The following is a 24,504-nucleotide window of genomic DNA, read 5'->3' as shown; positions in this document are numbered from 1 at the left end:
CTCATGTGGTTCAAGAGTTGCTCTGTGTGTAGAGAAGCAATTAATCAATATTTATTAGTGATTTAATGCTATGTGCAGCGTGTAAATAAACTTCTCCTGGGATGAGGTAAAGCCAAGATAAGTTCTTATAACTGAGGGCAAAACACATTTTTACATAATACTTCTATTTATGGCTATAGCTCCATCCCCTCTAAAACCTTCCTCTGCATGATTTTCAACCTCCTGTCCTACCAGAGCTGAAATTTCCACCATCAGAGTTAGGGCAAGGCAATTTTTCCCCCATTCATTACAATTGAATCATTTGGCAAAGAGATTTTAAAAATTCATAAAGAAATTTAATTTATCTTTAGTACTTTAGATAAATAAGTAAAAAGATTTCTAGGCACCATTTTTTAAAATTAAGGAAAGGAAACAATTTAACTCAATAAATACAACAAAGTTTTTATATCTTCTGAATTGTCAACCAACTACAATAAAAATGAATTATTTTATTAGAAAATAAAACTGTTACAAAAATAAATAAGTTGCTGCCACAAAATTGCAACATAATATACAGTTAACTCACCCTATTTACAGTCAGTTAAGAGCAAGATGGCAGGAGTGGTGATGTGGGCAAAATAAACAGAACAAAAAGAGGGAAAAGAGCTGAGGGAAGGAGATTTTGAGAAGAAAGCACACAGTGCTTTACGTAATGAGTTACACGAGGTCACCGAGAGGAACACACCGTCTGAGAAGGCGCTGTGATGAGAACTGGATCATCTGGACAATTCTGTTGCCTTCTTGTCTTCAACCCAGTGTCAAAGGAGATGCTCACGCTCTCTCTGCAAAGCACCATCTGCAGGCTTTCGTCTCCCACACAGACCAGAAGAATCTCGGAGCGCTGGTCTAACCCTGATGGAGGAGCCTCTTGCTCTGGTCCACACCGCATGGCGGGGCCAGGAACATGGGCGTCTGGCGGCCCTGCTCCGTCGCTACCACGAGGGCTCAAAGACAACGGTCAGCTCGGGCTTTTCTTCCTGCAGTGTTTCTAACGCGCATTTGGTCTCATAATTGAAATACATTTCACACAGACTGTAAAGAAAAATACAGAGCCTCGGGTTATTCTCTCCAAACGACACTCAGAGTTTCTGGCCTTAAAAACCCCATCTCCTCACCATCCCTAACCTCACAGCTTCCTAGCTCTCCACCACCGCGTTTCATGCCAAAGGTGGTTTCTGCTTTATTTTTAACCTTTGAGTTTGGAAATGTTTAAACATATGTAAATGTAGAGAGAAAAGCATAATGAATCCCCATATGCTCATTTCCCAGGTCCGACAATTAACAGCTCCTGGCCAATGTTGTTTCATCTATCGCCCTCTCTCTCCTCACATCAACAGATCATTTTAAACACAGCATTTCATGCACCCATAAATATTTCACTGTGTGACACTAAATGAGGAAGGACTTTTAAAAACATAACCACAATGCCATTATCACACCTAAAAAATTTAACAATTCCTTAGTATCAACATATGTCCAATCAGTGCTTAAATTTCCTCAATTTTCTGATAAATTTTTTATATTATGTTCATTCAATTAGGAGCCGTATAAAGTCCACACATTGCAACTGCTTGGTATGCCTCTCAAGTCTTCTTTGATATAAGTTCTTCCTCCTTCTCTTTTTTAAAATTTCCCTCACAACTTAACTAAGAAGTCACACCCTTTGCCCCGCATCATTTTTAGAAATCTTGATTTGGTTGTGCTGTGACTGAATGTCTGTGTTCCTCCAAAGTTCATATGTTGAAGCCCTAACCCTCAATGTGATGGTTTCGGAGATAAGGCCTTTGGGAAATGATTAGGGTTAGATGAGGTCACGGTGGCGGGTTCTCGTGATGAGATTAGAGCCCTCGTAAGAAGAGATACCAGAGCACACACTCTCTGTCTCTGTCACTCTCTTCTCTCCCTGCGCTGTGTGAAGACACAGCAAGAAGGCGGCCATCTGCAAGCCTGGAAGAGAGCGCTCACCAGAAATCGAATCAGCCAGCACCGTAATCATGGACTCCCCACCTTTCCGTGAGGAATCAAAGTCTGTGGTTTAAGGCGCCCAGTCTATGCTGTTGTATTATGGCAGTCCGAGCTGACGAGACAGGTTGATTGCATCTGTGGATTCCCCCGTCTATTTTGAGCCTATCCCTCATCTCCAAGGTGTCCTTCAGGGCTGGCTCGGTGACCCCACATGCAGGAACATCTCCAGCTTCATCCTGAGCAACCCCTCCCTCTGTCTCTCTCTTTCTCCCAGCACTGGCAACGTTGGCTTTTCCTGCAGCAAATGTGCTCTACAGTAACTGCACAAGGATGCGATGTGATCCAAACTTCTGTTTATTCGAACTTGCATTCCAGTTGGTGTTCAGCCTTGACAAAGTCCCTGGGCTAATAGAATTTACATTCTTGGGGTAGGATATAGAAAATAAACAAGGAAATGATATACCATGTATGATGGTGGTCAACACTGTGGAAGAAAATAAGCAGAGAAGAGGGAAAAGCATGCTGGCCTGCTGTTTTCTGTAGGATGGTCAGAGACAGATTCTCACAGAACAAGACCTCTAAGCAGAGAATTTAAGGATGGATAAGAACAAAGTATGTGAACATCAAAAGGGAGAGAGTTCCAGGCAGAGGGAACAGCAAGTGCAAAGTTCTGGAGGTGACGAGGTTTTTGCAAAACAGCAAGGAGACCAGTGTGAGTGGAGCAGAAGGAACAAGGTCGGGAGAAGACGAGTTTACAGCGGGGGCAGACCGCGTGCGGCCTTAGGCGCTGCCGAGGTTGCGGCTCTTACTGTGAGTGTGACAGGAAGCCGCAGGAGCACGGTGGTGGGGGTGACAGGATCTGACTCATGTGTTGGCTGCACCCCCATCTGCTATGGTGAGAATAACAGATGCAGAGCGGCCTGGCAGGATGCCGCCAGGACAGTCCAGACAAGAGGTGATGGCGGCTTGAACTGGCAGGAGCCATGGAGCTGGTAGGAAGTGGTCAGACTGGGCCCGCCGTGAAAGCAGAGCTGACGGGATGTGCCAGTGTATTAGGACGTGGGCATGAGGAAAAAGAGGCATCAAGAATGACGCTAGGATTTTTTTGGCCTGAGAAATTCAGACTGAGTTTCCATTGACTGAGATGAGAAGAAGCAGGTTTTAGACAGAGAGGGATAGCACAGGCTTGCATTTGGACACGTTAAGTTTAGGAGGCTTGTTAGACACCAAGTGGAAGGTCAACGAGCATTTGGACACGGAATTCATGGACATATAAATTGGGGGACACAGCACATATATAATAAAGCCGGAAGGCTAGGTGGTATAAATGAGGAAGAAAGTGTAGAGAAGAAAAATTAGCCCTGTGAGTGAAACCTGGGGACTTAGCATGTAAAGGTCAGGATGGTGAAGAGAAGCCAAAAAGGAGACTGAGCAGAAATAGCCAGTGAAGTAGAAGAAAATCCACAGGAGAGCATGTCGCCCCCAAAGCCAAGTGAAGGAACTGTCTTCATTGGAGAGTGATGGTGGGGCCGACAGGAGTTGTGAGACGCACTAGGAAGCTCTTCCCAGAGAGGTAATGGGTACCTCAGGGGTATCACCGATGACAGAAGGGAGCCATTGGTCCCCACACACTGCAGATGGGCTGAATTTTATGAAGTTTCTGATCTGGATGTTTCTGGAGCACTCTCTTCCATTTAGAAATCCTCAGAAAGAAGACTGACGGCACCTCCACTATGCAAAGACTGTTGCAATTAGGACGACCCAGTGACCAGTCTAGTTCCACAAAGCACAATCCCTCACACAGAAATACAATTCTATTCGGCCACTTTCGGTGGGACTTATGTTTCTTTCAGGGAAATAGATGAGAAGTCTTTTCACACCAAACTGAACCTTGATTACTCTAAATGTCCGGATGAAGTTGGATATGCAGTTCATGACTCAAATACCCCATAAAAATACCCACAACAACTAGCCAGGCCCCATCTCACCCTGAGCGCAAGCAAAGCCATCCAGGATGTTGGTAACTAGTCAACGTTTCCTTAGAACTCTGAACCTGGCAGGCACATCCCTGCAGAGCACGCTTACCCCAGGCTTTTTAGGAGGCAGCCCTGCTGTTTCAGCACTTCGCAGAGCAGCATGACCCCCAGATCACCCAGGTCATTGCTGCCCAGGCTCAGCTCACGCAGGCTCTGGTTGGAGGTCAGCAGTGTGGACAGATCCCAGCAGCAGTGTGAGGTGAGGCTGCAGCTGTCTAATCTGCAAGAAAGAGGGTGATTTACAGAATGTGCCCCCTGGCCATCCCCTACATCTCCCAGGTCTCAGCTTGCAACGTTTCAGATGCAGAGACAGCACAGGGTGAACAAGACTGGAAAAATCTTACATGCCCATGGTTATTCTTCTCTCCTTTTCAGACAGGAGTATCTTTTCCAGTCTACTGGATTGTGCAGATCACATTAGTAACAGCACTTTGTGAATTGATTTTTCCCAAATTCTATGTCTCCCCATGAATTTCCCTAAAATACTTGTGCCATTCCACCCCCACTCTTTTGTGGTAGAGAAATTTGTGGTGAGAAGAACTCCAGAATTTTCCTTTACACCCTCTAGAAGTAGAACTCCTCCCAGTCCCACCATCCCCAATAAGCCAAACCCTCGGAGGACTCCATCCCTCCTCAGACACAGATGATCTCGTCGTCATTCCCTCAAGCTCCCCCCACCCAGTCACCAGGTATTCTCATCACTGTAACAAGCTCAGGGACTTACTCCAACATCTGCAGCTTGCAGTTGGGGTGCAAGAGCCCCTCACAGAGCAGCTTGACCCCTGTGTCTCCAAGAGCATTGCCCCGCAGGTAAAGTTGCACGAGATTCTGGTTGGTACTGAACACGGAGGACAGGGCTGGACAGCAGCCCGAGGTAAGGCCAGAATTCACCAACCTGTAGAAGGAACAGGGGGAAGAGTCCTCAGCAACCAGCCTTCTCTGGACACAGCACAGCTGTCTCACCGCAGAAACCTCACCTCGTCTGAAAAGCTGCATCCTTCAGCTTAGAGGTCAGGAGCCAGTATCATGGATGTGCCTGAGGAGAGCACGACTCCCCGTCCTGGCCCCACAAGAGAGACAAACTGAGGTCTCAGCAGATGCTTGGCTGGGCTCAGTAGAAGAGACAGAATGAAAGCAAACTGATCTGGATTCCCTCTACCTCCCTCCTCCTTCTCACTCATGTTCCCTCTGACCATGCACGCTCCTCACCACCACTTCTTCCACAAAGACTGCCCAGTTGATCCTGACTAATAATTCCCATAACACTGCAGAGACCTGCCTTATTTGATTCTTACATCGACCGGGCAAGGTGGCAGTTCCGCTGTAACTATTACCTGTTTTCACAGATTAGAAACCCAATTCTCATCAAATCACATTTCTCCTGGGGTCAAAGAGCAAGTGTGTGGTGGAGAGGGGATGCGGACATAAGCTGTCCAGTGTCATCTGCCCTCTGTTGCCCTTCTGCCCAGCTCCCTCCTCCTCCTGCACCGTGAGGGCCTCTCAGAGCACAGAGCCCTAGGTTTGCGCTACACTTCACGGAATTAAGATTTTTGATATACTACTCTTGGGTCTAGTTGAGGGTGTTCTATCGCCCAGGGAGAGCACACTGGCTCTGATATAGACAGCTGCGCCAGTCCTGCATATGCATCAGAGGGTGGCACACAGTGTACAGAAAGCCACATACACCAGGACTTCAATGAAGCCTTGATTTAAGAACAGCTCAAGCGATCACATACCTTCCTGCCAGAATCCTTAACAATGACATGTGTTTAAGCTCTAAGGTGTCTTAGAATCAGGAAAAACAGAAACAAAGAAAGAAGTCATTCAGACAGTGTAGCCTGAACAGATGACCACAAGGAAACGGAAGTACTTATCCTCCCACTGGTCTCCCTCCTCCAGGTCAAGGATGAATCACAGTGAAAAAGGAAGAGTAAGCAAGACGAAGGGGGAAATGAAGCCCCAGAGGAATGAGCAGAAACAAAGCAAGTTCTGAGTGGCTTCCAGCTGAGAAGAATTTTGTCAGAGGGTCCTTAGGGAACACGCAGAAGAGATTCGTTTGTGTCCCCCAACATTTGTAGGTTGAAATCTTAACCCCCAATGCGATGGTACTAGGAGGTGGGGCCTTTCAGGGTCATAAGGGTAGAGCCCTCACGATGGGATTAATGCCTTTATAAGAGAGCTCCCTGGCTCCCTCCGCATGTGAGGACACAGGGAGAAGGTGGCTGTCTGCAGGCCAGAAAGAGTCCTCCCCAGGAACCAGCTGATCTATAGGTGCCTTGATCTTGGTCTTCCAGCCTCCAGAACTGTGAGAAATAAATGTTTGAGCCACTCGGTCTACGGCATTTTTGTTATAGCAGCCCAAGTGGACTAAGACACTGGCAAAGATGAAGAACATTCCAGAAGACTGGAGATGGTCATGAAAAAGGAAAGGAAAGAATATTAAAAAAAAAAAAAAAGAATCTTTTGAAAGTTACACAATGGCAAGCTTTACCACTGTTTCCAGAAAAGGACTAGAAAGGATTATGAAACAGACGTTTGAGGAGCCATGCATAGTTAAATGGCAGCAGTCACAAGCAGACAGGTTGGTTTTGTTAAGAATAAGTCACATCTGAATTATCAAAATGTTGGTAACCATTGAGACTGAATGATGGGTACATGGAGTAGGTAATAAAATGTTTAGAAAGTCAAGCAACCAAGTTTTACCAAGAAATCTGCTAGATTAGAGGAATGTAACCAACATCATATATCTTGGTTTCAACTGATCCATTAACTCAGCTCTACACTTACGGAGCACAGATATCTCGCCATGTACTACATTAAGTTAAATTACTAGGTTTTTAAAAATTACTAGTGATATGCCTTATGTCACAAAAATGTCTCAAATAAAATTGAGAAAGAAGATTTAACACTTATTGAATATTTACTATGTCCTTGACTGTTTGATGATGACTTTAAATAGGATTATCTCATTGAATTGTTACAAAACCAAGACGCAGGGGTTGTTTTTGTCCCTATTTTTAGATGGAAAAACAGGATCAGAGAAATTACTTGAAGAATGAAAAGGAGCTTTCTAGATGGACGGTGGGGGTGGGAGACTAACAGTAGCCCTCCAGGCAGAGGAAAGTGGAGAAAGAGCCGATCAGGTCCTTAGAACTAAACGTTAATCCAGTCCTGCTCAAGGTGGAGTGAGCCGTGTGTTAGGCGAGAGGGCAGGAACAGCCATCCAGGGCTGGGCAGGAGCAGCCTTGCGTGCCCGGCTGAGGAGTACCAACTCCACTCTGGCTGCAGAGAAGAACTTTCAAAGGTGTTCTGAGCAAAGGCTCAATATTGTCAAACTTTCATTTTAGAAAGCTCCCTTCGGTGTTATGTAAAAAAAAAGATGAGAGGTATAGGGAACTGAAAGTAGAGAAAATTTAGGATTGTCCTCTGTTTACTGGCTAATCAGCCTCCTGGAAAGTCCCACGGTTCAACAAGGCTGTAAGGAGAGGGCAAGAACAGGACAAAGGATGGGGTGGGAGTAAGTTACAAGAATTAAAGTATTTTGCAAATGCTCAGTGTGTGACACTTATGTAATATGGGGGTAGGGGGGCAATATGCAGGCAGAGATAAAGGTCTAAAGTCCAAGAAAAGAAAATTTGGCTATAACTAACAAAATATAAAATGTCTAAAAGTTTTGCCTCATTAATTCCCCCATTATCCATCTCAAAAGAAACACTGACACATACATAAAGTTATGTATATAAATATGCTTTTTCAGAGTTGTTTGTAATAGTTAAAAAGTAGAAACCCATCCAAAGGTTCATTATTCAATGAGTAGCTAAATAAATTACCATAATGCATACTATGGAATATTATGCCCAAATCTGTAGATCTGTATTTACTAGCATAGTATTTATCCACAATAAATGAAAAAAAGCAAATCATAGAAAGTATTCACATTATTATTCCAATTTGGACAAATGGATAGAGTGTTATGGGTTGAATTGTGTCCCCCAAAACTTTATAGGTTGAAGTCCTAGCCCCCAGTACTTCAGAATGTGGCCTTATTGAAATAGGGTCATTGAAGATGTAATCAGTTAAGATGAGGTCATTAGGGGGACATGAGTGGTGTCCTTATATAAAGGGGAAATTTGGACACAAAGACAGACACACACCAACACAGGAAGAAAACCATGTAGAGACAAAGGTTAAGATTGAGGTGGTGCATCTACAAGCCAAGGAATGTCAAAGATTGCCAGCAAACCACCAAGAGCTGGAAGAGAAGAGTAGAACAGACACTTCCTCCCCGCCGTCAGAAGGAACAGCCCTGCTGACACCTTGGTCTTGAACTTTTAGCCTCCACTACTGAGAGACAATAAATTTTGGTTGGAACATTCTAGCCAACGACAGTGGAATATACATTCTCCTCAGGCACACATGGAACATTTTCTAGGCTACATCATATGTTAGGCCACAAAACAAGACTTAGCAAATCCGGATTGAAATCATACCAAGTATCTTCTCCAACCACAATTTTATGAAACTAGAAATCACTAACATTATGAAAACTGGAAAACTCAAGAATACATGGAAGTTAAACAACACTCTCCTGAACAACCAGTGGGTCGAAGGAGAACGTATAGAGGAAATAAAAAAAGTATCTTGAGGGGGCCGGCCCGGTGGTGCGAGCGGTTAAGTGTGAGCGCTCTGCTGCAGTGGTCCGGGGTCCGCCAGTTCGGATCCCAGGCATGCACTGACGCACAACTTGGCAAGCCATCCTGTGGCGGCGTCCCATATAAAGTGGAGGAAGATGGGCATGGATGTTAGCCCAGGGCCACTTCCTCAGCAAAAAGACGAGGATTGGCAGATGTTAGCTCAGGGCTGATCCTCCTCACAAAAAAAAAAAAAAAAGTATCTTGAGACAAACAAAAATGGAAACACAACGTACGAAAAGTTACGGGATGCAGCAAATCAATTTTAAGGGGGAAGTTTCTAGCTGTAAATGCATACATAAAGAAAATTGAGAGAACTTAAATAAACAACTTAACTTTATCCTCAAGGAAGTAGAAGAACATACAAAGCCCAAAGTTACCAAAAGGAAGGAAACAAAAAAGATTAGAGTAGAAATAAATAAAAATAGAGGACAAGAAAACAATAGAAAGATTAACAAAACTAAGAGTTGGCCTTTGAAAAGATAAACAAAATTGACAAAGCTTTAGCTAGACAAGCAAAGATATTAAGAGAGAGGACCCAAATCAACAAAATTGTAAATGAAAAGGAGACATTACAACTGATAACACAAAGTACAAAGAACCGTAAGGGGCTACTACAAACAACCATAACCAACAAACTGGACAATCTAAAAGAAATGAAAAAATTCTTAGAAACATACAACATACCAAGACAGATCAAGAAGAAATAGAAAATCTGAACAGACCAGTTACTAGTAAGCAAGTTGAATAGGTAATCAAAAAACTCCCAACAAGGAAAGGACCAGGATGAGATGGTTTCATTGGTGAATTTTATCAACATTTAAAGAACAATTAATGCCAATCATTCTCAAACGCTTCAAAAAAATCAAAGAGGAGGAAACACTTCCAATCTCATTTTATGAGGCCAGCATCACCCTGATACCAACCAGATAAGACCCTACAAAAAAAGAAAACTACAGGCCAATACCCCTGATGAATATACATACAAAAACTCTCAACAAAATACTAGTAAACCAAATTCAGCAGCATATTAAAAGGATCATTCACCATGATCAAGTGAGATTTATCCCTGGGATGAAAGGATGTTTCAACATACACAAACCAATCAATGTGATACATCACATTAACAAAATGAAAGATAAAAAACTTATGATCATCTCAATAGACACAGTAAGACGATTTAACAAAATTCAACATCCATTCATGATGAAAACTCTTAACAAATTAGGCATAGAAAGAACATATCTCAACATAATAAAGGGCGTATATAACAAGCCTACAGCTAATGTCATATTCAATGATGAAGGGTTGAGAGCCTTTCCTCTAAGATCAGGAACAAGAAAAGGATGCCCACTTTCACCACTCCTATTCACCATAGTACTGGGAGTCCTAGCCAGAGCAATCACACAAGAAAAAGAAATAAAAAGCATCAGAATCGGAGAAGAAGAAGTAAAATTGCCTCTATTTGCAGATGACGTGATATAACGTATAGAAAATCCTAAAAACTCAACTAAAAAACTATTAAATCTGATCAATGAATTCAGTAAAGTTGTAGGATACAAAATCAACATACAAAAGTCAGTAGCATGTCTATACAATAAAAACAAATTTTCTGAAAAAGAAATAAAGAAATCGATCCCATTTACAATAGAATCAAAAATAATAAAATACTTATGAATAAATTTAACCAAGGAGATGAAAGATCTCTACTTTGAAACTACAAGACATTGATGATAGAAATTGAAGGAGACCCAGATAAATGCAAAGATATCCCTTCTTCATAAATTGGAAGAACTAATATTGCTAAAATGTCGATACTACCTGAAGCCATCCATAGATTCAATGCAATCTCTATCAAGACTCCAATGGTACTTTTTACAAAAGTAGAAAAAACAATCCTAAAATTTATATGGAACCACAAAAGACCCTGAATAGCCTAAGTAATCCTAAGAGAGAAGAACACAGCAAGAGGCATCACACTTCCCAATTTCAAACTATATTACAAAGCTATAGTAATCAAAACAGGATGGTATTAGCATAAAAACAGATACATAGAATAATGGAACAGAATCAAGAGCCCAGAAATAAATCCAAGCATATATAGTCAACTAATATATGACTAGGGGCCAAGAATACTCAATGGAGAAAACACAGTCTTTTCAACCAATAGTGCTGAGAAAACTAGATATTCACAGGTAAAAGAATGAAACCAGACCCCTATCTTATACAACTTACAAAAATTAACTCAAAATGGATTAAAGACTTAAGTGTAAGACCTGAAATCATAAAACTCCTAGAAAGAAAACATAGGAAAAAATGCTCTCTGACATGGATCTTAGCATTGATTTTCTGAATATGACGCCTAAAGCACAGCAACAAAATCAAAAATAAACAAGAGGGGGGGCCGGCCCCATGGCTTAGCAGTTACGTGCGCGTGCTCCACTACTGGCGGCCCGGGTTCGGATCCCGGGTGCACACTGACGCACCGCTTCTCTGGCCATGCAGAGGCCACGTCCCACGTACAGCAACTAGAAGGATGTGCAGCTATGACATACAACTATCTACCGGGGCTTTGGGGAAAAAAAAGGAGGAGGATTGGCAATAGATGTTAGCTCAGAGCTGGTCTTCCTTAGCAAAAAGAGGAAGATTAGCATGGATGTTAGCTCAGGGCTGATCTTCCTCACAAAAAAAATAAAAATAAAAAAAAATAAACAAGTGGGACTTTATCAACTAAAAAGCTTCTGCACAGCAAAAGAATCCATCAACAAAATGAAAGGCAACCTACAGAATGGGAGAAAAGATTTGCAAATCATATACCTGATAAGAGGTTAATATCCAAAATATTTAAAGAACTAATACAACTCAAGAGTGAGAAAAACAAATAATCCAATTTAAAAATGGGCAAAGGACCTGAACAGACATTTTTCTAAAGAAGACATTCAAATGGCCAACAGGTACACGAAAAGATGCTCAACATCACTGATCATTAGGGAAATGCAAATCAAAACCACAGTCACACCTGTTAGAATGGCTATTATCAAAAAGACAAGAAATAACAAGTATTGGCAAGGATGTGGAGAGAAGGGAATCCTCGTGCACTGTTGGTGGAAATGTAAATTGGCACAGCTAATGGAAAAGTAGGGAGGTTCCTCAAAAAATTAAACCTAGAACTACCATATGATCCAGTAATTCCACTTCTGGGTACTTATCTGAAGGAAACAAAATCACTATATTGGAGAAATATCTGCACCCCATGTTCATTGCAACATTATTTACAATAGCCGAAACATGGAAACAATCTAAGTGTCCATCAACAGATGAAAGGATAAAGAAGATGTAGTATATATATATACAACGGAATACTAATCAGCCATAAAAAAGGAAATTCTGCCATTTGCAGCAACATGGATGGACCTTGAGGGCATTGTGCTAAGTCAAATAAGTCAACCAAAGACAAATGATTTCACTTGTATGTAGAATCTAAAAAAAAAAAAAACTCATAGAAAAAGAGATCAGATTTGTGATTACCAGAGGTAGGGGGTGGGGGCTGGAATTAGAAGAAGATGGTCAAGGGTACAAACTTGCAGTTATAAAATAAACAAGTCCTGGGGTATAATTTACAACATGACGACTATAGTTAACACTGCTGAATGATATTTGCTAAGAGAATAAATCCTAAAATTTCTCGTCAAAGGAAAAAAACATTTTTTTGTAACTATATGAAGTGTTGGATGTTAACTAAACTTATTATGGCAATTATTTCACAATATACGAATGTCAAGTCACTATGCTGTACACCTTAAACTTATACGGTGCTGTATATCAGTTATATCTCAATAAAACTGAAAGAAAAAAATAGAAATAAATGTCTGTTGTGTAAGCCACTCCTTTTGTGATGCTTTGTTACAAAAGCCCCAGAAAACCAATATATAGAGTGTATTAAGACGGGGGGGATGGATGGACAGATGAATGGATAAATGTTCATGTATTACAAAATCTCTGGAAGTTTGTTCATCACCCTGTTGTAAATGGTGTTCTCAGAAGTGGGCTGTGGAGGAGATTTCCTGTCTTACTTCATGCATCTATATTATTTGATATTTTTGCACTAAGCACGTCTTATTTTGTAATAAAAAACTCACTTGCAGGGCTTCCAGTTTCCTGTTCAGCGTGTAGGAAGCTTAGGAGTCGGCACTCTGTCCTAGCAACAAGTTAAAAGCTGAACAAACTGACAAGTCCACAACTCTTCTTAGACCAGTAGGAGACATGTGGTTGCAGGGCAACCTGCTGCTCCCCAAATTGGAGAGACAGAGAGGCAAACAAAGAGATTTACAACCTGGATCAGAAACCCACAAGCTGAAACCTCTGTGGGAACCAGTGCCCAGGCAGGGAAACCTGAACTACAGCTGGCAAATGGCTGGAGGCTAGGTGTGGACAAGCGTGAGACCAAAACTACAGGGGGACCTGGTCACAGGGGCGCACCAGGAGCTCAACCAGGTTCTCACAGTGAAGATCAGAGAAAAGTCCCTTTGTGCTTCCAGCAGGGGGAGGGGAAGGAATCATTGTGACACCACCAGAGCGCTCTGTTCTCAACAAGGCTTGGCCTCAGGAGAAGCTAGTTAGTCAAAGCCTAAGCTGCTGGGGTATTATCAGAGCCCAAAGGACCCGAGGAATGGAAATGCTCAACTCTAACCCCCTCTAGCCATCCTGTCCCAGCTACAGGGGTAGGAAAAAACTGAGAAGCACTTGAAAAGCACTGAGAAGTCCCAGCCCAGAGGCACAGGCTCACTAAAAGACTGAGACCTAATCACAGGACTATAGATGCTTCCTTCCCCCACCTCATCGCCACATCACCAAGGTCTATTTACAGCAGGTCCCTTCACCCAGCACATCAAGTGGAGTATCAGGGAAAAATTACAGGACATTTTAAAGGGCAAAAGGAGTTTGAAGAGACAGAGAAAACATCAGAACCAGACTCAGTTATGTCAGGAATTTTGAAATGATCAGAACAGGAATTTAAAACAACTATAATTGATAAACCAGTGGCTGTAAGAGAGAGCATGCAAGAACAGATGAGCAATGTAAGCAGAGAGACAGAAATTCTAAGAACCAAAAAGAAATGCTAGAGATAAAAAACACTGTAACAGAAATGTAGATTGCTTGATGGACTTATTAGTAGACTGGACATGGCTGAGGAAAGACTCTCTGAGCTTGAGGCTATCTCAATAGAACCTCCAAAAACTGAAAAGTAAACAGAAAAAGAATATGAAAACAAAGAACAAAACATCCCAGAACTCTGGAACAACCATAAAAGTTGTATGACTGTAACATACATATAATGGGAATACCAAAAAAGAGAAGAAAAACAGAAAGGAATAGAAGAAATATGTAAAACACTAATGACCAAGAATTTCCCCCAAATTAATGTCAGACACCAAACCATAGATCCAGGAAGCTCAGAGAACACCAAGCAGGATAAATGCCAAAAAAAAACAAAAAACAAAAACAAAAATAACCCCAAAACAAAACAAAAAAACTACAGCTAGGTGTATAATTTTCAGAATACAGAAAATAAAAGATAAAGAAAAAATCCTGAAAAAAGCCAGAGGGGGAAAAAAACACCTTATCTATTCAAGGACCAAAGATAAGAATTACATCTGACTTCTCAGAAACCCTGAAAACAAGAAGAGAGTGAAGTGAAATATTTAGTGTTGAGAGAGGAAAAAAAAAAACCACCTAGAATTCTATACACTGTGAAATTATCTATCAAAAGTGAAAGAGAAATAAACTTTCTCAAACAAAAATTGAGGGAATTTGTTGCCAGAAGACTCATCTCACAAGAATTGTTAAAACAAGTTCTTTAGAGAGAAGGAAAATAATATTAGGTCAGATCTAGATAAAGAAAAGAAGAGCATTGAAGAAGGAATAAGTAAAGGTAAAGTAAAAACTTTTATTTTTATTATTCTTAATTGATCAAATAGATAACATTGTCCTTAAAATAATAATAGCAACAATGTATTCAATTATTTATATTTATGTGTATACATATATGCTTATGTCCAAGTGAAATGAATGACAGCAATGATACAAGGGACAAGAGTGAGTAATTAAGATATTTTGTTGATATAAGGTATTCACACTACCTATGAAATGGTGTAGGGTTATTTGAAAGTAGACTTGGATTTGTTGTAAATGTGTATTGCAAACTCTAGGGCAACCACTAAGAAAAGTTAAAAAAAAAAAAAGCATAATGGATATGCTAAGAAAGGGGACAAAATGGAATGACATAAAATGCCCAATTAAAATCACAAAAGACAGAAAAAAGAGAGGAAGACAAAAGTAGGATCAAAGAACAAGGGCAACAAATAGAAAACAGGAATAAACATATGGATATTAATCCAACTTTATCAATCATCACTCTGAATGTCAATGGCCTAAATGAACCAGTTAAAAGATGGATTGTAGAGCAGATAAAAAACAAGACCCAGCTCTATGTTGTCTACAAGAAACCCACTTTAAATATAAAGACACATATAGATTAAAACTAAAGGGATGGAAAAAATTAAAAAAGTAAAGGATGGAGAAAGATAAACTATGCTAACACTAATCAAAAGAAAGCAGAGAATATGTGGCATAAATATACAATGGAATATTAATAAGCCTTGAAAAAGAAAAATATCCTGTCATTCGTGACAACATGGATGAACCCAGAGGACATTATGCTAAGTGAGATGAGCCAGACAAAGACAAATATCACACGATCTCATTTCCATGTGGCATCTAAAAAAAAAAAAAAGGCAAACTCATAGTAAAAGAGTAAAATACTGGTTACCAGAGGCTGAAGGAGGGGTGGGGGAAAAAGGCAGATATTGATCAAAGGGTACAAGCTTCCAGTTATAAGATGAATAAATTCCTAATGTACAGCATGGTGACTATAGTTAATGATAATATATTGTATACTTGATACTTGCTAAGAGAGTAGATCTCAAGTGTTCTCACCACACACAAACAAAGGTAACAATGTGAGGTGATGGATATGCTAATTAGATTGCAGAAATTGATTCACAATGTATATATATATATCAAAACATCATGTTGTACACATTAAATATGTATGTTTTTTATGTGTCAATCTTACCTCAACAAAGCTGGAAAAAATTAAAAATTTAAAAAATAAAAATAAAGCAGGAGTAGCTATATTAATTTCAGACAAGGCAGACTTCAGAGCAGCGAAAGTTATCAGGAATAAAGAAGGACATTACATAATGATACAGGAGTCATTTCTCCAACAATCCTTAACATGTGTGTGCCTAAAAACAGAGTCAAAATTTGTGAGGCAAAAACTGATAGAACTGCAAGAAGAAATAGATGAATCTACTATTGCTGGAGACTTCAACACCCCTCTATCAGAAACGGACAGATCCAGCAGGCAGAAAATCAGCAAAGACATAGTTGAACTCAACAACACCATCAATCAACTGGATATAAGTGACATCTATGAACTATTGCATTCAACAGCAGAGGAATACACATTCTTCTCACGCTCACATGTAACATTCACTAAGATAGACCACATTCTGAGTCACAAAGCATACCTTAAAAAGTTTAAAAAATAGAAATCAAAAAGAAAGTCCTCTAATCTCCAACTGGTTGAATAGTCAGAATCAAAACAAACAAAGCTATGCCTAAATAAGAAATGTGTTTGCTATAGCAAATGCACCATCAGAGGAATAACTTACCAAACACCATGACAAGCCATGGTAACAGAGCATCACAAAAAGAAAACAACAATTCTCCAGAATCCAAACACAAGTCATTGTAGATTATGATCTGACTGATAAAGAATTCAAAATAGCTGTCACAAAGAAACTCAATGAGCTACAAGAAAACTCAGAAAGGCAGTTCAATGAGCTCAGGAATAAAATCAATGAACAGAAGGAATATTTTACGAAAGAGATTGAAACTCTAAAAAAGAACCAAACAGAAATTCTGGAGCTGAAGAACCCAATAAATGAGATGAAGAATGCATTAGAAATAGAGCAGACCATGTGGAAGAGAGAATTAGCAAGCTTGAAGATAGAAATCTAGAAATGAGGCAGGTAGAAGAGGAGAGAGAACAAAGATTTTTTTTTAATGTAGAAATTCTACGATAATTATCCAAGTCCATTAGAAAGGGCAATATAAGGATGATGGACCCTAAAAACATCTACAAAAAACCTACAGCTAAATTATACTTAGTGGAGAGGAGCTCAAAGCATTACCACTAAGATAAGGAAGAAGACAAGGATGTCCCCTCTCACTACTCCTTTTTTTCACCATACTGAAGTCCTTGCTAATGCAATAAGACAACAAAAGGAAAAATAATAAAAATATACAGATTGGGAAGGAAGAAATAAAATCATCTTTGTTCACAGATGACGTGATCTTCTATGTAGAAAATCTGAAAGAACTGACAAAAAAAATCTGAGAATGAAAAAGTGATTACAGCAACTTTGCAGGATACCAGGTTAATATGCAAAAATCAATCACTTTCCTATATATTAGCAAGGATCAAGTGGAATTTGAAATAAAACACACTACCATTTATATCAGTTCCCCCCAAAATGAAATATCTAGGTACAAATCTAACAAAATATGTACAAGATCTACATGAGGAAAACTACAAAACTCTGATGAAACAAATCAAAGAACAAAATAAATGGACAGATATTCAGTGTTCATGGATAGGAAGATTCAATGCTGTCAAGATGTCAGTTCTTCACAACTTGATCCAGATTCGATGCAGTCCCAATCAAAATCCCAGCAAATTGTTTTTGGTGGATATTGACAAATTGATTCTGAAGTTCATATGGAGAGGGAAAACACCCATGACAGTCAACACAGTTTTGAAAGAGAAGAACAAAGTTGGAAGACTGACACTACTCAACTCTATGATTTGCTATTAAGCAACAGTAATGAGGACAGTGTGGTATCGCCAACAGAATGGACAAAGAGATCAATGGAACAGGATAGAGATCCCAGAAATAAGACCCACATAAATATAGTCAACTGATTTTTGACAAAGGAGCAAGGGCAATACAATGGATCAAAGACACTCTTTTTAACAAGTGGTGCTGGAACAACTAGATATCCACATGCAAAAAATGAATCTAGACAGCGATCTTATCCCCTTCACAAAAAAATAAATTTAAAAATTAACTCAATTAACTAAATGTAAAATGCAAAACTATAAAACTCCTAGAAGATAACATAGGAGAAAATCTAGCTGACCTTGAGTGGGCAATGACCTTTTAGATACAACACCAAAGGTATGATCCAGGAAAGAAATAATTGATAAGTTGGACTTTAGTAAAATTAAATTTTTCTTCTCTGTGAAAGACAGTGTTACAAGAATGAAAAGAAAAGCCACATTGGGAGAAAATATTTTCAAAAGACGTATCTGATAAAGGCCTGTTATCCTACATATACAAAGAACTCTTAAAACTCAATAATAAGAAAACAAACAATCCAATTAAAAGATGGGCCAAAGACCTTAACAGATACCTCACCAAAGAAGATTTACAGATGGTAAATAAGTGTATGAAAAGATGCTCTGCATCATATGTCATCAGGGAAATGTATATTAAAACAACAATGAGATACAACTATACACCTACTAGAATGGCCAAAATCCAGAATGCTGACAACACCAAATGCTGAAGAGGATGTGGAGCAACAGGAACTCTCATTCACTGGTGGTGGGAATGCAAAATGGTACCACCACATTGGAAGACAGTTTGGCAGTTTCTTACAAAACTACACATGGTCTTACTGTATGATCCAGTAGTATCACTCCTTGGTATTTACTCAAAGGAGCTGAAAACTTATGTCCATACAAAAACCTGCACAAAGATGGTTATGGAAGCTTTATTCATAGTTATCAAAACTTGGCTAGAAGCAACCAAGATGTCCGTCTGTAGGGGAATGGATAAATAAACTGGTGCACTCAGACAATGAAATATTATTCACTGCTAAAAAGAAATGAGCTATAAAGTCATGAAGAGACATAGAGGAAACTTAAAGGCATATTACTAAGTGAAAGAAGTCAATCTGAAAAGGCTACATATTGTATGATTTCAACAATACGATATTCTGGAAAAGGCAAAACTATGGAGACAGTAAAGAGATCAGAGGTTGCCAGGGGTTGAGGGGAGGGAGGGATGAATAGGTGGAGCACAGAGGATTTGGGGGGCAGCGAAAGTACTCTGTATGAAACTAAAATAGTAGATACATGTCATTATACATTTGTCCAAACCCATAGTCTGCACAACACCAAGCGTGAACCCCAGTGTACACTATGGACTCGGGTGATAACGATGTGTCAGTGTAAGTTCATCAGTTGTTACAAATGTACCACTCTGGTGGAGGATGTTGATAATGGGGGAGGCTGTGCATGTGTAGGGGCAAGGGATATAAAGGAATTCTCTGTACTTTCCTCTCAATTTTGCTTTGAATCTAAAACTGTTCTAAAAAATAAAAGCCTATTAAAAAGAAAAAAGCTCAAGAGCATTATCTGGGTTTAAGACCTGTTTGGGGAGCCATCTGAATACAGGTTGTGTTTGAAGCTGAGGGGTATGTATGTGCGAGTTTCCTGGGAGTGTAGAAACAGTTAGTAAAGGAGAAAACCAGTAGTGAAATCCCCAGACCACAGGAAGAGAAGTCGTCGCAGGATTCTAAGAAGCGGAAGCTGTAAAATTAGCAGGTAAGACTGAGCAGTGTCCCAAAAACAAGGGAGAAGGGTTTCAAGGAGGAGACGATGAGCAGAATTAAAGACAACAGACGTCAACTAAGATAAAGACCAGGAAGGATCTGCAAGAGCCAGAACCAGGAGCATTGAGGGCCCACCCACAGGCTGTGCTCTGGGCGCTTCCCTGTCTGCCCCGTGGGAGTACTCTGCTCCCGTCTCTTCTCCTGGCTCTGCCCCTGGCTCCGCCCCCAGCTCCGCCCCTGGCTCCTCCCCCAGCTCCACCTCCAGCTCTGCCCCTGGCTCCGCCCCTGGCTCCTCCCCAGCTCCACCTCCAGCTCTGCCCCTGGCTCCTCCCCTAGCTCCTCCCAAGCTCCACCTCCAGCTCTGCCCCTGGCTCCTCCCCTGGCTCCTCCCCCAGCTCCACCTCCAGCTCTGCCCCTGGCTCCTCCCCTAGCTCCTCCCAAGCTCCACCTCCAGCTCCGCCCCCGGCTCCTTCCCTGGCTCCTCCTAAGCGCCTCCCCCAGCTCCTACCTTGGCTGCCCCCTGATCTGCCCCCAGCTCATGGCCTCTTTTTGTTTAGTACCTGCCCCCATGTCACCTGCCTGACAGGCAATTGCTGAACGCTCGGGCAAGGAAGCAGCCCTCACTGTCTCGCCAGTTTTTATGACAGCACTTATTGGTATTGCGGACGGTTTTGTTTGTCTGGTGTCCCGTGTCTCTCACCCCCTAAAGAATGTTTATGAGAACAAGGTCTTGGTCTGTGGTTCTCACTGCTGCTATCCGCACCCATAACCGAGTCCCCGGAACGCCTGGAAAATAAAGGACCCAAATCCTGTGTGTTGAGCAAACCAAGAGCAGCAGGAGCCGAACTGCTGAAGAAGAAGACTAGAAGGGGAGGAAACAGAGGCCTTGAACAGACTCTTCTAGGGAAGAGATACGGTGAGATCTGAGGCCGGGCTGACGTGACAGGTCCCAGGAGGTGCCGGAGCCTTGTGAACATACACAGGTTTTAATTATAGGTTAGAGGAGTATTCCCCAATACAGACCCTTTCTGCCCTATTTAGTCTTGGATGCTGACCTGGCTGGTATTTGCACCAGTAACGTGAATGAAGACATCTACAGTTTGCTTGTTGCGTGTATAGGTAATACTGACAGAATCACAATTCAAAAATGCCTAGACAATGGGTCAAAAGAAAGATAAGATGAAGTTTAGCAGAGCTAAATGTGAGGTTCCCCCCCAGGTCGGAGAGAGGGGGATAAGGAAGCCCCCTAGAGAGCCACTAGCAGCACGTCCAGCACTGCACTGGAGCTGGGGAGTGGGCAGTGGGTTGCACGGGGCTGTGTCTGCGTTGGCTTCCACCACTTTCCACCTGCATGTCCTTGGGCCAAGGTCTTAAGCTCTCTGAGTCTCACTTTCTTCTCTTTAAATTGGAGATACTGACACCTACTTGGTATTGTTTTTATGAGGCCAACTGAGATATGTAAAGAATACAGAAGAACAGCAATGCGTGGTTAAGTGCATGATTATCAGTAGTTATTTTTGTGGTCTAATAAGAAATACACCTGGTCTTTGTACCCAGTTCCTGGCCTAGAGCTCCTAAAACCCCTGGGATTTCCTGAGTGATAGGAGAGTCTTTTACTCTCCAAAGGAGCCCCTTTTGGTCACACCCGAGTTCATATTAATGAGAGGACTTAAGGTGGGGCCCCTGGGGAGCCTCAGGAAGGAGTGGTCACCAGAAAGACCCAGTGATTAGAGGGTTGGAGTTTTCAGCCCCACCCACCAACCTCCAGGAAGGAGAAGGGAGGAAGGCTGTAGATTAAGTTCTGTAAAATCTCTTAAACAATGAAATTTGGAGACCTTCTGAGTTGGTGAATGCATCCACCTGCCGGAAGGGTGGAGCGCCCCAACTCCGTGGGGATAGAAGCTCCTGCACTCCAGACCCTTCTGGACTTCACCCTCTGTGTCTCTTCATTTGACTGTTCATTTGTATCCTTTAAATATCCTTTATAATAAACATAAATGTAAGTAAAGTGTTTCCTTGATTTCTGTGAGCCATTCCAGCAAATTTTCAAACCTGAAACCCCCAATTTGTGGCCAAGTCAGGAAGAATTTCAAACCCCCAATTTGTAGCTAAGTCAGGAAGAAGTGTGAGTAACCTGGGGACCCACCGTGTGCCCATCTGACTTGGGGGGGAGCAGTCTTGTAGGACTGAGCCCTTAACTTGTGGGGTCTGCACTAATTCTGGGTAGTTAGTGTCAAAATTGAATTGACTTGTAAGACACTCAGTTGGTGTCTGCAAAGAATTGGTTGTTGGTGTTAGAAAACACCCCAGAATTTTGTATTATTATTTACTGCAGAATTCCAGCATGAACTCGTGATCTGATGTGACTGCCAAAAACATAAGGAAATCCAGGATCTACCAGTGCCCTGCCCCAGGAGGAGAAAGCCCACTACACATCTTTAGGATGTTGGACACTGCACTCCAAATAGGCACATTACCAGACCAGCCCTTTCCTAGGACTGAATAGGTGAAGGTGCTAAGCCACGTCTCAGCTGAGATTTAGAGCCGTCCAGACAGGTGAGAAGACCTGGAGTGTGAGCCGTCTCTGGGGAATTGAGATCAGTGTCGCAGCAGAGCCCTGGGGAGCAGAGCAAGGACCCACGCACAGCAACCAAAGAAGGTACCGTATAGACAGAAGAACCCTCTTCTCCTGTGGTGGCCACATCGTGCAGTGCTGACCACGTGCTTGGAAGCATCCACACATAAAACGGGCAGCGATCTGTGTGAGTGTCTTAGAAGCAGGTGTTTCCTCAATAAGGCATTGGGCTGCACAATCCCTGAGGATTCTTCCAGCTCTCAGATTCTCCAGTTCTATAGTTACAAATACCTTGCTAGCAGTAGGTAGGACCTAGTGCTTCAAACCACTTCAGATATTGTCTCCTCTGTTCTCTACCCTCCACTCCATCTGATTAACCTTTTTTAGAATAAGCCCCATCCACATTTTCCAAATAACGCATCCCTGAAGAGAGTTGCTTTTCTGCTGAGACACCCACCAAGACTTACCCCAGTATCTGCAGGTTACATCGTGGATGCTTTGCTTTCTCACATAAAATTCCAACTCCTGAGTCTCCCAGGGCATTCTCCCCCAAGTAGAGTCTGGTCAGGGCCTGGTTGGTGCTCAGGACGGACGCAAGATCCTCACAACAGGCCGATGTGAGACAGCAATTGACCAACCTTGCACAGAGATGGTACAATGTCACAACCCTCTCATCCACCCTCTGCTGTGCATCAAGGAAGCACTTGTCCTGCGCTGCCCCTAGTCCAGTCCACGCATAGGAAGAGTGCATCCAAGCTCCATGTTAACCTTTGATTTCCTTTTCTGTTTGGTGTAACAGCAAGTAGACACCTTCCAAGCCCACACCAGCCTTCTCAGCTCCCTACACTTGTTTTTATTGTGGTAAAATACACAAAATTTGCCATTATGGCCACTTTTAAGTGTACAGCTCAGTGGCACTAAGAACATTCACATTATTGTGCAACTGTCACCCATCTCCAGAACTCTTTTCATGGTCCCAACCCAAAACTCTGTCCCCATTAAACACTAACTCCCCACGCCTCCCTCCTCCAGCCCCTGGCACCCACCATTCTACTTCCTGTCTCTCTGAATTTGACTGCTTTAGGGACCTCATGTAAGTGCGATCATACAGGATTTGTCCTTTTGTGTCTGGCTTATTTCACAGAGCATCATATCCTCAAGGCTCACCACGTTGAACACGTGTCAGAATTCCTTTTAAGGCTGTATGTGTGGCTACACCACATTCTTTTAATTCATTCATCCATCAATGGACATCTGAGTTGTCTCCACCTTTTGGCTATCGTGGATAATGCTGCTGTGGACGTGGGTGTACTAATACACATCTGAGTGCCTGATTTCAATACTTTTGGAAATATACCCAGAAGTGGAATTGCTGGATCATATGGTAATTCTACATTTAATTTTTTGAAGAACTAATATACCGTTTTCCGTAGCAGCTGCACCATTTTTCATTCCCACCAGCAATGCAGGGTGGTTCCTGGTGGTTCCTGTTTCTCCACACCCTCACCCACACTTGTTATTTTCTGTTTTGTTTTATATAATAACTATCCTAACGGGTGTGAATCGGCCCTACCATGAAGTGTTCTCTTCTTCAAAATTCAGGTCTCCCAGCGGCACTCAGTGACGGGCTGCCCAGAACACCCAGTGTCTGCACAGCTTTAGCACCATTTCCTGTTCAGGGTGGAGCCCAGGGGCTTGTCTTGAAGTCCCAGAGCAATGTATTCCCTTGGTTTTGCTTTCTCAGCTGGGCTGTAAATACCTCAGAGGCGAGCATGATTTCTTCAATGGTTTAAGTCTCCTCCAGGGCTTACTATGTGCATTTCCCGCAACCAACACTAACTGGGTCATTGATAAACACTCTGAGATACACGCAGGGAATCTTGGGAGCAGCCAAGGCCATTCTCACACTAAGACTGTGGCCCGTCGTGGCTCGTTGAAGCCACAGCTCACTCTTCATGGAGGAACTCAGTTCAGACTCACCAGAGCGTCTTCAGATTGCAGAAGAGATGCCTCAGTCCCACACACAGAAGTCTGATTCCGAAGTCTCCCAGGCTGTTGTGGCTCAGATCCAGCTCCACCAGCTTCTGGTTGCTGCTCAGGACCGAGGAGATGTTGAAGCAGCACTGATGGGAAAGGCAGCACCGCCCCAGCCTTCATGCCAAGTACAGAAGCAGAAGCGTCAGGACACAGCCACTGTCCCCGCCTCCCCGTCTGTGCTAGTTTTCAGCACCATTGGGGCACTCGTGTTCTCATGTTACAAAGGGAAAATTTTAACCAAGTTTTCGTGAAAGCATCATCTTTTCAGAACCCCTGAATACAGCCCGAGATACTGGGAAGTTGGCTCTCCGGGTCCCCAGCTCACAGCCTGAGACCACAGCTGCTGAGTATGTCAGTGAACTCCCTCCATCAATAGTGGTCAACTCTCAAATGTGTAAATGGCACATTCCTGTTT

The 24,504-nt window shown here is 42.0% G+C and overlaps 1 protein-coding gene across 2 annotated transcripts in view; it reads right to left on the bottom strand.

Annotated features, from left to right (window-relative positions):
• Positions 1 to 387: 387 nt before the first annotated feature.
• NLRP3 (NLR family pyrin domain containing 3) overlaps positions 388 to 24,504 on the bottom strand; it is a 36,219-nt gene continuing 12,102 nt past the window's right edge. For both annotated transcript variants that reach the window (XM_058555495.1, XM_058555522.1), the window contains 5 exons: positions 24,033 to 24,203; positions 22,520 to 22,690; positions 4,765 to 4,935; positions 4,090 to 4,260; positions 388 to 1,071 (listed from right to left, as the gene is read on the bottom strand). In XM_058555495.1, the coding sequence (XP_058411478.1) occupies positions 972 to 1,071; positions 4,090 to 4,260; positions 4,765 to 4,935; positions 22,520 to 22,690; positions 24,033 to 24,203 (784 nt within the window). In that variant the 3' untranslated portion in view covers positions 388 to 971. The remainder of the gene's footprint in view (positions 1,072 to 4,089; positions 4,261 to 4,764; positions 4,936 to 22,519; positions 22,691 to 24,032; positions 24,204 to 24,504) is intronic.

This window comes from Diceros bicornis, chromosome 1 (assembly GCF_020826845.1).
Source record: "Diceros bicornis minor isolate mBicDic1 chromosome 1, mDicBic1.mat.cur, whole genome shotgun sequence".
Lineage (NCBI taxonomy): Eukaryota > Metazoa > Chordata > Mammalia > Perissodactyla > Rhinocerotidae > Diceros > Diceros bicornis.
Note: the sequence above shows the minus strand (reverse complement) of the source record. Positions and strands in the feature narration are given on the sequence as shown.